At 35.5% G+C, this 14048-nt stretch overlaps 1 protein-coding gene across 7 annotated transcripts in view; it reads left to right on the top strand.

Moving 5' to 3' along the window:
* The window catches only part of tns3.2 (tensin 3, tandem duplicate 2), a 42262-nt gene continuing 28214 nt past the window's right edge, over window positions 1-14048 (top strand). Inside the window, exons 1-13 of one of the 7 annotated variants that reach the window (XM_026233538.1) lie at window positions 1-84; window positions 470-513; window positions 2772-2947; window positions 3047-3097; window positions 5673-5795; window positions 5899-5963; window positions 6380-6463; window positions 7815-7924; window positions 8437-8497; window positions 8610-8685; window positions 8776-8905; window positions 9530-9607; window positions 9733-9831. In XM_026233538.1, coding sequence (XP_026089323.1) covers window positions 2798-2947; window positions 3047-3097; window positions 5673-5795; window positions 5899-5963; window positions 6380-6463; window positions 7815-7924; window positions 8437-8497; window positions 8610-8685; window positions 8776-8905; window positions 9530-9607; window positions 9733-9831 — 1027 coding nt within the window. In that variant the 5' untranslated portion in view covers window positions 1-84; window positions 470-513; window positions 2772-2797. Of the gene's footprint in view, window positions 85-362; window positions 514-656; window positions 892-1340; window positions 1479-2771; window positions 2948-3046; window positions 3098-5672; window positions 5796-5898; window positions 5964-6379; window positions 6464-7814; window positions 7925-8436; window positions 8498-8609; window positions 8686-8775; window positions 8906-9529; window positions 9608-9732; window positions 9832-14048 lie in introns of those variants that run through there. The other 6 variants (XM_026233544.1, XM_026233539.1, XM_026233540.1 and 3 more) reach the window with 6 other exon arrangements.

Raw genomic sequence — 14048 nt, forward strand, 5'->3', positions numbered from 1 at the left:
CCTTCAGAGTTGTTTTTCAGTTTGTGATTGACATTCATGATCTCGGAAGTCTGGAGACAGCAGGAGTCTGGAATGCACATCCTGGTAATATTTAACCATTATGACCCAGTTACAGGATGGAAAAAAACCTACGTGAGCTCACATAGTTTCATTAATTATTTAGAAATCACTGGATTGCTGTGATAATTGTGTGTTTTTAATGATATACAATCTGTTCAATATCAGGTCTGGCCTTTCCAATACACAAAGAAAAAATGCAGAGTTAACTGCATCATATGTCCATTGTGTGTCACAGGGCTTTTTCTTTGAAATAGGGAGGTGTGTTACCCTACTGTTTCTTTATTCATGCTTACCACACAACAAATACTGACAACGGATGAACACGCACATACACCACAACGGCCAAAGTACATGTGAGCTCAGACAAAGCACCTTCGGCTGCATTTATTTACCCTTTTTGTGTTTGCAGGCATTTAGAAGAGTATTGAGAGGAGATTTCAACCGGACAGAAGGGTGAGTTCTTTCAGCTTTTTCTACATGTGTTAGGTGAAGACAGCTCTCAGGTGAGCTCTCTGTACGTAACTCGAGTTTTTGTGTCTTTTTGTTTTTATGGATCTAATTGGAGGTTGAAGGTTAAACACAGGTTAAGGATTAAACATACTGTAGATAAGTGAGCAGACGCACATACACTGACGCATGGAGCACATGGTGTAGGTGTGCAATGCTGAAAGTGAAGGAAAACTGATCTGGTGTGAACCGGGAACACGGTGAGCAGATCAACTGTGCTTAGCCACAGCTCTATACGAGATATAAGGTTATCTTATATTTATTTTGAAATACACGGAGAATAAAGCTTTGCTTGAAGTGGAGAATTGGTGTGTTCGGAAACAGGTATTTATATTGAATTGTTAATAGAAATGAGAAGCAAAGTCCTCTCTGTCTCTTTCTGTGTTGTTGTTAGGTGTGTCCACTTTGTGTCAGGTCAGCTCACAAGACAAACACTCTGAGTGGCTAATTTTGTGTCTCACTTCAGTTCAGTGGGTCTGTTTTGTCTTTCCACTCTCATATGACAAGGGTCAGAGTGACCCTTACGCTGTCATGTGTTTATATATTAGAAGCTGTGTGATCTTGTGTTTGTGGGTCAGAAATGAATAGAGGACTGAGGCAAAAATGGAACTGTGTGTGTAAATATATATATATAGAGAGAGAGAGAGAGAGAGAGAGAGAGAATTTTTGCAATGTAGTAGTATTGCGAAGAGTTTTTATCTTCTTAAAGCAAAAGAGATACTGATTGAAAATAATAGAGGAAGCATCCTTGGTGTGAAAGAGAATGTATCGGAGCAAAAGCAGATTTAGATCTTGTGACTCCTTGATGAAGGAACTGTGGCTGCTTCCTTGTGGATTTTTAAATGCTGCTATTAATGTTTGGTGAGACATTGCTTATGGGCTTTTCTGAAGTCAACAAGTCACTTTGTAAAGTATCTACTTTTTTATGTTTTACTTTTCAAATGTCCTTTATGTACTCTACCATTCAAAAGTCGAGATTTATTAAGAAAACAAAAAAAGGAATGAAGACCTTTTTCAGCAAGGATGCATAAAATGATTTAAAAAGTTGACGGACATTCAGATAACATGTTCGAAGATGTTCAAAATATTCTGTTTCTTTTAATAAAAGAATAATGAAAAGGAAATATTAAGTAGCACAACTGTTTTCTACATCGATGATAATAAGAAATGGTTCTTGAGCATCAAAACAGCATATTTGTGAAGGATCATGTGAGACTGAAGAGTGGAGTATGATGCTGAAAATTCAGTTTTGCATTCACAGGAGTAAATTTCATTTTTAAATAAATTTAAATAGAAAACAGATATTTTAAATTGCATTAATATTTCTCAATAATTCAGTATTTTTTTTATTTGAATTCATCCATTGTGAGCATAAGACATTTTTTTTCTCAAAAACTTTTAAATGGTAGTTTATAGATTTTATTTGTTTTACCCTTTAAACATCATAATATAACTCTTAAATAATAGCAGTAACATTTTCAAAACTATGACCTAATAATCAGAAGTTTTTGAACATGATTTACACTGTCACTTTGTTGTGGTTTGTTTGAGATCTAATGTCACATGATGTGTGAAGAAAAATCAGTTTAACTATGACTTTTCATTTCCAGTCAAGCTGTAATTTTGCCAAATTATGCAAAAAACTAAAAAACAAAAAAGAGTGCATAGAAATCTAGCTATGCAACTAGGCTTAGCAAAAGTAGTTGAACATTTTATTACAGAAGTTAAGAAAATACAATTTCCACCATCAGCATTTTCACTACAGAACACTACACACACAAGGCTTTCATAAAGTGACAGAAGTGTCAGATTTCTCTCATAATGCATCTATGTTCACTGCATGCATGTGCTATAATAATTTACATCCATTAAAACAAAAAAAGTGAGTGTAAAAAGTGTGTATTAAGAGTATGTGAGACTAATGAATGTGTTAAAGAACCCACAGATTATTTCATATATTAAAGTTACATCTTATCTTGAAGATTTCTATGCCATTTAAATGATGCAAGCAGTTCTGCATGTCTGATTGTAAGTGTCCAAAGCCTTGACAAAGTCCTACTGTTACTGTCTGTTGGCTGAAATTTCAACCAGTGCAGGTCCTTCATGGATTCTTTCAGCTTTGAGCATCCCTACATGCCAAAACAATTGCTTTTCAAAGAGTCCTGCATATTATTCAACTGAAGCCAGTCTCGTCCTCTCTGCAGGTCTCCTCTCATGAGGGAACACTGCGATGGCGGAGGGATCGGAATTTGACCTGGACTACATTACAGAGCGTATCATTGGCCTCACCTTCCTCCAGTCCTGCACAGAGCAGACGTACCAGCACAACCTGCACAGCATCACGCAGATGCTGCGGTCCAAACATGCTGATCGATACATGGTGAGCAGACCAGAAAAACAACCGAATCAGGTGTCATTGTGTGTCTGTTGACCTGGCTGACTGTTACATGGACCAAAACCTTTACTTTCATGCATGCAGGTCATTAACTTAACCGAACGCAGTGATGATCTCAGCAGGATGAATCACAGGGTAAAGATAAACTCTTGACTATTACAGATGTCTGATAGTATTCATACTTCCATACTAAAGTTTGGGGTCGGTAACATTTTTTATATATTCACCAAGGCTACATTCATTTGATCCAAAATAAAATAAAAATAGGAATTTTGTGAGATATGAATATTAAAATATGAAATAATTGTATGAAATATTATTGGAATAATATAATATATTTTTAAAATATAATTTATGATGGCAAGGCTGGGTCATCGGCAGTCATTACTCCAGTCTTCAGTGTCACATTATCCTTCAGAAATCATTCGAATATGCTGATTTTCTGCTCAAGAAACATTACTTATTCTGATCAGTGTTTGAAACTGTCGAAATATTACCAGAATAAAGTCGAAATATTACGAGGATAAATCGAAATATTACGAGGAAAAGGTCAAAATGCTTCGAAAATAAAGTCGAAATTTTTCCAGAATATATTTGAAATACTTTGAGAATAAATTTGTAATACTATAGGAGAATAAAGTGGAAATGTTTTGAGAATTTAATAGTAGAAATTAAAGTTATCATATTTTGAGAGTATGCCTTTATTGCGGCGGTAAATGTCCCGGATTAAGAGCACCGGGAGAAGTTGCAGACCACTGAGATTGTTTGAATATTGTTCCATCTGAGTGCCCGCATCATCTTATTGGGATGAGGAAGAGTCAGTTTTAAGGACTCGCGGAAACAGCTTAATATCAAGAATATGATATTTATTAACAGACTGAACAGGAACAACTTTTTATGTTAACATCAGCCCACACACCCAATCGACATTCCTTGGGGGGGCGCTGTAGCTCTCTTATTTAGGTTAACCCTTTTTTTAAAATAAACTACAAATATATGTGGGATTATTAGCAGAACTCATACCATGTGTCATACTTGCGGGGACAGTATGCTTGCAAATAATATTTCATATCTTCCATTGCATTAGTTATTTGTAGTGCGCCAGCCACCCAATAAAAATAAGTGCTTTTGATAAACCTACTTTTAATGTCTCGGCTTTCAAAATCAGTTTTATAGCTAAACACAAATTATGTATTTTACAATAATTTGTTTTTCAATTTTTTTAATGATCAGATCGTTATATTTATGTGAAACAATTAATTAAATTAAACTGTTTTATTCTCGTAATATTTCAACTCTATTCTCATATTATTACAACTTTATTCTTGAAACATTTCGACTTTATTCTCGTAATATTTTGACTTTATTCTCATAATATTTCGAATTTATTTTCATAATATTTTGACTTTATTCTCATAATATTTCGAATTTGTTTTCATAATATTTTGACTTTATTTTCATAATATTTCGACTTTATTCTCATAATATTTTAACTTTATTTTCATAATATTAGGACTTTATTCTCTAAACATTTCAACTTTATTCTCGTAATATTTTGACTTTATTCTCATAATATTTCGAATTTATTTTCATAATATTTTGACTTTATTTTCATAATATTTCGACTTTATTCTCATAATATTTTAACTTTATTCTCATAATATTAGGACTTTATTCTCTAAACATTTCGACTTTATTCTCACAGTATTACGACTTCTCATAATGTTTCGACTTTATTCTCATAATATTTTGACTTTATTCTCATAATATTTTGACTTTATTCTCAAAACATTTAGACTATTTCGACTTTATTCTCGAACATTTATACTTTATTCTCATAATGTTTTGACTTTATTCTCATAATATTTCGACTTTATTCTCATAATATTTTGACTTTATTCTCATAATATTTTGACTTTATTCTCTTAATATTACGATTTTATTCTCGAAACATTTATACTTTATTCTCATAATATTTCGACTTTATTCTCATAATATTTCGACTTTATTCTCATAATATTTTGACTTTATTCTCATATTTTGACTTTATTCTCAAAACATTTATACTTTATTCTCATAATATTTCGACTTTATTCTCATAATATTTAGACTTTATTCTCATAATATTTCGACTTTATTCTCATAATGTTTTGACTTTATTCTCATAATATTTCGACTTTATTCTCATAATATTTTGACTTTATTCTCATAATATTACGACTTTATTCTCGAAACATTTATACTTTATTCACATAATATTTTGACTTTATTCTCATAATATTTTGACTTTATTCTCATAATTTTACGACTTTATTCTCGAAACATTTATACTTTATTCTCATAATATTTTGACTTTATTCTCATAATATTTCGACTTTATTCTCGAAACATTTATACTTTATTCTCATAATATTTCGACTTTATTCTCATAATATTTCGACTTTATTCTCATAATATTTCGACTTCATTCTCATAATATTTCGACTTCATTCTCATAATATTTCGACTTTATTCTCATAATATTTCGACTTTATTCTCATAATATTATGACTTTATTCTCGAAACATTCATACTTTATTCTCATAATATTTAGACTTCATTCTCGTAATCTTTTCCACTCTATTCATCTTCAAAAAAGCTAAAAAGCTGTTGTACCCCAAACATTTGAATGGAAATATATGTTTAACTGTTTCACATTTCTGACTGTTAGGTGGTGGATTTGGGATGGCCAGAGAAACATGCTCCGTCGCTCCATCTGCTGTGTTCGGTGTGTAAAAACATGGACAGCTGGCTTAGGGCATACTCTGAAAATGTGCTGCTGCTACACTGCAAAGTGAGATTTCAAGATATTTTAAGGTTATTTTAAGGCTCAAAGTCCATTATTTGTCTATGGGACTCTGCCACGGTTGCTTGACTTCTTCCTGTGTCTCTCCTAGGGCTGCAAAGACAGAGTGGGTGTGGTCATATCCTCTTACATCCAGCTAGCTAATGTTTCCACCAGGTACAACTCAACCATTTATATCCACTGTTAACAAGTCCAAACATCATTAAAAATACAATCGCCTTCTCAGAAAAGCTGCCTAAAGACATAGTTAATCCAAAAATGAAATATTTTGTACTATTTACTCATGCCATTCTTAACCTGTATGTCTTTCTGTGTGATTACAATAAATGGTCACGAGAACATTAAAGCTTTGAAATAGATCCAAAAGCACCATAAAAAAGTAGTCCTTTTGATTATGCACCATATTCCAAGTCCTCAGAATTCACATGTGTGAGGAACAGATTCAAATATCAGATCATGAGCAATGTCCAGGTTTTGTTCAGTGATCCAGAGATTCTTAAGTAAAAAACTAACTGTAGGGGAATATTCAAAGAGATTTTATAGTTTTATACATTTGTTTGTCTGTCTTTCAGTGAGGAACAAGCATTAGATCTCTACTCCATGAAGAAGTTCTGCCGTGATAAAATGGTTAACCTTATGACTCCATCTCAGAAAAGGCAAGGCTCATTCGTTTATGCATTAACTTTCTTTTTCCCCTTCTTCCAGTTGCTTTTCACCTTGAAGCATACTCAGGTTACGCTGTGGACACACATAAGAGGAAATCCCCCTATACAGTCTGGATGTCCTGACATTATTCCCCACTTCCCTTTTCTCTGAATGATCTTCATTTTACACTTTGGTATTTAATTTTTAACATCATACTGAAAGACACTGCCTGTGAGTCTTCATGCACGTACAAACTGAGCAAGAGTTTTTACTTTTTCCCCTGCTGTTTAAGTACATTATCATTTTCCTCCCTTTATGTTCTCCCATCTCTATTGACTATAGAAACACTTTTCAGAAGATGAGTTATTGTAAAGTTTCAAAAACGGCAACATAAATATTCTGCTCTGATCTGTTGTTGGAAGAGCACAAAGAAGCTGATTTTGGCAAAAGTATAAAGAAGCTATTTATTCTCTTTGATAGTGAGGCACACCCAGAATAGCACTCAATCAATGGAGGAATGTCAAGGAATGTTTTTTATTTTTTGGGGTCATCTTTCAGAACCAGTAACACTTTTCTATGGAAGCCTGTTTCCACAACAGGCGTTTTCAGTTAATATCTTGTAATGCTGAATTTTTATCTTGCAGTTCTTTTTCTTAGAATGTGATGTAAATTTTTCTTGTGATGTAAACATAGAATTGTGAGATTTAAACTCGATGTTACCTCGCAGTTGCTTAAGTTGTTTATTCACATTTACGAGGAAAGAAAAGTCAAACTGTGAGAAGCTTGCAATTGTAATGAAAAGGAAAGAAAGAAAAAAAAAACAGATTTATGAAATGTAAACTTGGTGGATATAAACTTTAAATTCGGAGGAAAAAAAGTCAGATTCAAATTGATGTTAACTCACAATTGTGAGTTAATAACTTGCAATTCTGTGAAGAAAAGTTGGAACTGTGAGAGGTAAACAACAAAAAAGTGCAAGAAAAAATTAAGACTTTATATCGCAATTATGAATTTTTCATGAGTTTATATTGAGCAGTTCTGAATTTTGAGAAGATTAGTCAGACTTTTTTATAAAAAGTAGCAATTACATTGATTTATTATTATTTATTTTTTGTAACCTTGCGGTGGAAATGTGCTTCCATACTTTTTACACCTTTGGCTTGTTTGTTTGGAAATACTCATGCATTTTTTCTTTCCCATAAATCCCCTTTTTTTAAATGCTGATAATTGCCAAATAAGACCAGGCTGGTGCATTTTTTGCTGTTTTATTATTGATTTCACCTGAAGTTGTGCTGGTGTCATCAGGCTTGATTTGTTGTCTTGTGTCAGTAAGAGTGACTGTGGGGTTTTTGGATGATTCAGGTATGTGCAGGCGTTTGGCAGGCTCCTTACTCATCAGATCCACATAAACTCTTCCCCACTCTTCATCCATTGCATTAATATCCATCCCGTTCCTGACTTTCACCCTACAGGTGAGGACAACACTCTTTCTTTTGTACATTAATAGAGAACAGATATTTCTCTGAATTCTCCAAATTTTCTCCTATGAAAAATACATCTGTAATATCACTTAAAATATTAGCTCACCCAGAAATGAAAAGTCTGTCGTCTCACTCTCATTTCTTTCTTCTGTGGAACGCAAATGAAGGTATTTTAGAGAATGTTGGTAACCAAACTGTTCTGGTGATCATTGACTTCTATTGTATGAAAACAAAAAAGAGACAAAATATATTGTGTGTTTCACAGACGTAAATCAACGTGAGTAAAGGACTAATTAATTAATGCAGAATTAAATAATCCTTTAAAATTAATCCAGAACGCGACAGCAAGGTTAATTTTTAATGAGCTGAAAAGAACACACGTCACACCTCTGATTTCGATTGCTTCCATTGTACAAGTTAATAGTTGATGAACCATTACTGCGATCTGTTTTAAGATAACTATCGAAAAGGTAACTATTTTCATCTGGGGTTTTTTTTTTCAGTGTGTCAGCTGTTTATCAGAGTGTATCAAGACACACAGACAGTATACACATCAGGAGTGCAGTAAGACACCAGATATCATATAAATACAATATGAAAGCACTTTTTATGTCTCATCCTGTTTCTCCATGTGATTATACAGTATTCCTAATTACTGCTTGTGTATAATTCTCAGGCAGGTTGCTGTAGGTCAAACAGACAGAGTGTGTTTTGTTCTGGAACCCCCGCAGATGCTCAAAGGCGATTTCATGGTGAGATTTCTCTCTGTCCCTTACACACACACACAAACACACACTAACACATGCAGACAGCACTAATCTTAAATTCTTCATTCTGTGCAGATTGCGTGTTATCATAAAAATGGTTCCACGAGGACTCATGAGACAGTGTTTCGTGTGCAGTTCCACACCAGCACTCTGTGTGGAGACAAACTTTCCTTGCAGAAAGAAGACCTTGATCATGCCAACATAGGTACACAAAGTTTTTTTGTTAAAATTGTTGCACTCGAAGTGGCCCAAAAGGTTTTGGAGGTTTTTCCATTTGCAAAATATTACAAAATATAACCAAATAATGTTTACTTTGTATGTAGCACAAAAATCTTTTCATATAAATCAATTGACTTAAACTGTAAATCTGGAAGACGCTTTATTGGAAAATGTTCATAGTTTGAACAGTGTGTGTGTGTGTGTGTGTGTGCATAATTTTGTATCCTTATTGTTTTTCTTTTATTGTAGAAATAATAACAGTCTTTGTTATATGTGTTTTCTTTCTATAATGGAAAGAAACTGATTTCATACATCCTCTAAAAGCAGTTGTTTTCAGATGACATTTGATATTTTTATGTAATGTTGTGAAATTCATCCTTTTCGGGCCAACATACATTTTTACTTCTTTATTTTTAGAAACCTTACGCAATCAATCAAACTTTTGGATGGATAGAAGCAAAAACAGTCACATGGCTGTGGCGAATGTGCTTACAAGTCACAGAGTCATTGAACTTGTGTGTTTTGATGTTCCCATATTGCTTTGCAGCGTAGTTTTTTTTCTATACCTTTCATCCATTTCAGTCATCATTTGCTCTTGTCTCTATTCAAGACCCAAGATTCCCAGAGGACGGTGTGGTGGAGATGCTCTTTTCAGAAATTGCCAACAGAGGCCCGTCCCTTGCTTCAGGTATCCTCTAATTTCTCTTGAATGAAAGGTGTTTTATGGATCTTTGTGAATTTGCATGATTTAATATGGCTAATTTAGGTAGAAATTAATTTAGGAATAAATGAACACTGTTTATCCATTTCAAGATTGTGGCCACTGGAACAGTTCAGCAGTTGACATGGAAAATGACACTCTGAATTCACTACACACTCAATGGGACTTCACTGAAAATCTTGCAGCAGCTGGTAAGACTGGACTCAAGTTCTTCATAATGTCTGGAATAGTGGTCTTGAAAAGACTTATAATATAAATGTTATCTAATTCAACAAATATATTGAAATATGAAATGGTTATAAAGTTGTGTCATTGGCATTTTAATTGCTTTTTAGAGATTGAAACAGTAGAACAATTAAGAAGTAATGACATAACGTGTGCTAAATTGTTTAAATAAAATTTACTTAGACCATGCTGTTGGGCACTTTGGATCTCTCCACCGTTGTCGGTCCTCTACTAGCACTTCAGCTTCATCCTGGTGAGCTCGAGATTGTTGATAAAGGTTCAGCACTAGGTTTAGGGCTGGTATCGGCCACACCAGTGCATTTCCACCCGGGCGATGTGATGTCGTTGCATTCGTAGAATATGACCGGCTAGTCTAAGGTGGTGTTATGTGATTGTGACTTGAAGGCTGTTGGAATTTCTCTGCCACAAGACCCTGAGAATGCACTGGAGACATCGCTGGTGGAATCTGTTTTTCCTCTGGATTATGTTTGCTGTACTCTTCCACATTTTGCATTCAATAGATTGTGGTTGGGATGACAATGGAGGAGTATAGTCATAAAGACATTGAAGCTGACAACCAGATGTGCAGTAGCCAATGAAAGACAAGCTTCCCTGGTCTGGATTTCGGTATTGGCATCACCATTGTGACAAACGATGCTCCCCAAGTAGGTAAATTTTTCCACTGCTTCCAGATGTTTTGCGTCTACAGTGATGTTGACTGGCTTGGTTGTATGTCCGGTCTTCATGAGCTTGTGTTTGAAAGCTGAGTTTCATCTTCGGTGAACAGGGCCACGTCATCGGCAAAATCTAGATCTGTTAAACGATCTTGAACCATCCAAGGGATGCCTGCTCCATTGTATGCAGTTGCTTTCAAGGGTGATAAGAAAGATGATCGGTGAAAGGATGAACCCCTAGCGGACTCCGGTAGTGATCTAAAAAAAAAGAACTTCTTACACAGCAAGAAGTGTTTAGATAAAGATTTACAAAGATGATTACGAAGGCTTTTGGGACACCATAGAGCAGGAGGATTGCCCACAGTGAGTCTCGATGAATACTGTCAAATGCCTTTTTGAAATCAATAACATTTATGTAAATTGCATGGCGATACTCAACACATTGCTCAATGATATTTGGTAGAGTAAAAATCTGCTTGCCAGCAGGAGCAACCATTACAAAAGCCTGCCTGCTGTTCTCGCAGACAGTGGGTTAGAGTAAATGACATAACATTGCAGAAAGTCTTTCCCAGAACGGAGAGGAGTGTAATGCCTTGGCAATTTGTGCAGTTGGTGACATCGCCTTTCTTGGGGCGTCGAACAATGACGCTCTTTTTCCAATCCTCTCTGACTTTCCCCAGGCGAAGGGGCTGACCACTCACTTTCAGAAGTTTTGGGTTGGTCTCATCGAGTCCAGCCGCCTTATTGTTCCAGAGCCCTTTGAGGGCCATCTTCGTCTCTTCCATCGAAAAGTTGCCCATATTGACATCTAGATCGATATGCCCCCCTTCTACAGTGAAATTGCCCATGGTGGTCGGTCAGGTTGGTTAAGGCTGTCTTGAAAGTGTTCCATCCATCCTTCATCCTGTTCTGCTGTGGAAAATAAAAGCATTCCATGTTTGTCTTTATAAATTGGGATGTTCAAACAATTCTGTGATCCTGTGAGCTCGTTGACAGTTCAGTGGAGCATTCTGGAGTCTCCACAGTCCTGGGTCCAGGACCTCTGCTCCCTTTCTTAAAAGCCATCCTCTCTTAACTCAAAATTTGATAGTTTGACTTGGTGGTTGAGGTCAGTGTATATAGTGTGGCTGCAAGTGCTTGTTCATTCAAAGTATTAGCCTGATCATTCTCTGTTTTGCTCTTCATCTTTCATCAATCAGTTGCCAGGTCTGGTCTTGGATCCATTTTTCTTTAATCTTTCCCCGTCTGCAGCCATTTTTCTCATCTGCACAGCTCTAGATGATGGTTTTCATTGTCTTCCAACTATCTTCAATGTTGTCAGTGAGGATCTCAAACCAATTTTGAAGGTCAAGCAAACTCTTCGGTAATATCTTGATTGTTAAATTTCTCTGTGGCACATGGATGCTTGACCTGAACTTGCCTTTGGCGTTTGAGTTTGGGAACACTTATAAATAAAGCTTTAATAATAAAATAAACTCAAAACAGCGCGACAGCCCCTCACAGACGACAAAAAGTGGTACTCTTACGTCCGTCATCGCTCCTCTTTTGTATCTTTTAATCTCTTCCATGGGACTCGAGACCAGTGAGTGGAGCAGGTGTCGCTCATTTCCAAATCACTCCACCAGCCTTGCTCCGTTCCCAAGGCCCTCGGCCCCACCCCACTCGTCAGCGACAATGTTGAAAGAATGTGTTACCGATACAAAAGTTGTTATGGTGTCGAAATGAGATCAGCCACTCACCATTATCATGCAGATGTTCAGATGATGCAAAAGCACCAACAGTTCAAGTCTGTTTTGATCACTGTCCAGCTGTGCATTGAAATTACCAAGGACAATCTTGAGGTCATGATGAGGTATTTCATAAAGTTTTTTTTGTTTTTTTTTTAAAACTCATCCTTCTGTGTTGTCAGTCGGTGCTTAAACTTGAACAATCATATTTTGGATGTTGTTGGTCTAGAGGCGTGCAGTCATTTTTCAGACATCAGACCCCATTTCTGGTTTGCTCTGTTGCAGTCATCTGGCAGGGACCCGATTCACTTGTACGGTTAATAGTGGCCGAGGAGATATTCCTTATTCCTTTGACATTATAGATTTAATGGAGACAGGTGGCTAGGCCTATGCCCTAGATTAGAACCAGATATGGTGGAGAAATTTTATTTACAAAATATTTACCTAAATTTTTACTTTAAAATGTTGGTCCATTTTAGAAAATAACAATGGAAGAGTTCTGCTAATTGGCAGATTATAAATATTAATCAGTACAGATCTCAAAAGGACCAATTATTGTCCTATTAATATCATCACTTTAAAACAAATCACTTTTTTCATCAAACTTTAAATCCAACATATCATTTATACAGTAACATGTCTCTTTTTCTTTCTTCTTTATTTTTAATTTCCCCAATAAATAACAGTTAGTTTTACTTTGCGTACACTTTTTTAACATACTACAACCACACTAAATCTGGCTTTGCATTCACTAACTGTCGCGGGACACATTTATATAGTACTTCACAGGCCTCTTGTGGGGCTTGGGTGTTGAAACCATGGGGTTGTGGGTATTTATTTTTAGAAAGCAAACAAAAGCATGCACATGTAAGCAGTGTTTAGTTTAGGATGCAAAGAATAGTTTTCCGAGACATGAATGCTCGTAATGGTCTACTAATTGCCAAGTCTGCTACAGGAAACACGCTTTACCTCTAATACCCTTGTTAAGTCTGGCCACTGTTTGCTGAGGTTAATTGGAACATATGAGACTGTGAGGGACTGTTCAGAATGCGTGGAAAACGTAATCTCCTACAATAATAGTAAAGTTCTTGTATTTGACCCTAATCTAATCTTGTTTGGCCTTAGGCCTCCGCACCATAATGAGCTCCAAACGAGATCTGCCAGTTACCATAGTATGGCCACAGTGCTCAGTGCTGTTGGCGTGACTGTTTTCCTTGGGGGTTTGTAATTACTGAAAATGTTAAGGTAGCTGCACTAAATGAACTGTAGTAAGACAGAACTGCTCATACCACAAAATGTTTTGTCGAGGAGAGTGAGTCAGAATATCAAAGCAGAGGGATGGAGCTCAGACATAACAGACACAAATGACTCATGTGTTAAATGGTTTGAGTTGTCTTCTAGGTAGAGGTGAAACATATTTGCTGAATGATGGCAACCATAATAGTAACCATAACATTTCCAGTCTAATAAGATGATATGTAAAGCATTTTATTTTTAAATATATATAATAATTGAATACATCTTCATTGAGATTTAACAGTAACAGGGTTGACTGTTGTACACTTCAGTTTGATTTTTACAAGCCTGGTGCCTAAGAATTTAAATTATAGTGTAATTTCAATTATGAAATCTTTATAGATATCCACATTTCAGTCATCAGATGTTTACTATATTAACTCATACTAACAGTGTGGACATTTAAAACTGTATTGCAAAACATAATTGTCTTAAAGGGGACATCAGATGCCAATTTTCCTCAATATGGTATGATTTTTAGGGTCT

This window comes from Carassius auratus, chromosome 45, assembly GCF_003368295.1.
Source record: "Carassius auratus strain Wakin chromosome 45, ASM336829v1, whole genome shotgun sequence".
Lineage (NCBI taxonomy): Eukaryota > Metazoa > Chordata > Actinopteri > Cypriniformes > Cyprinidae > Carassius > Carassius auratus.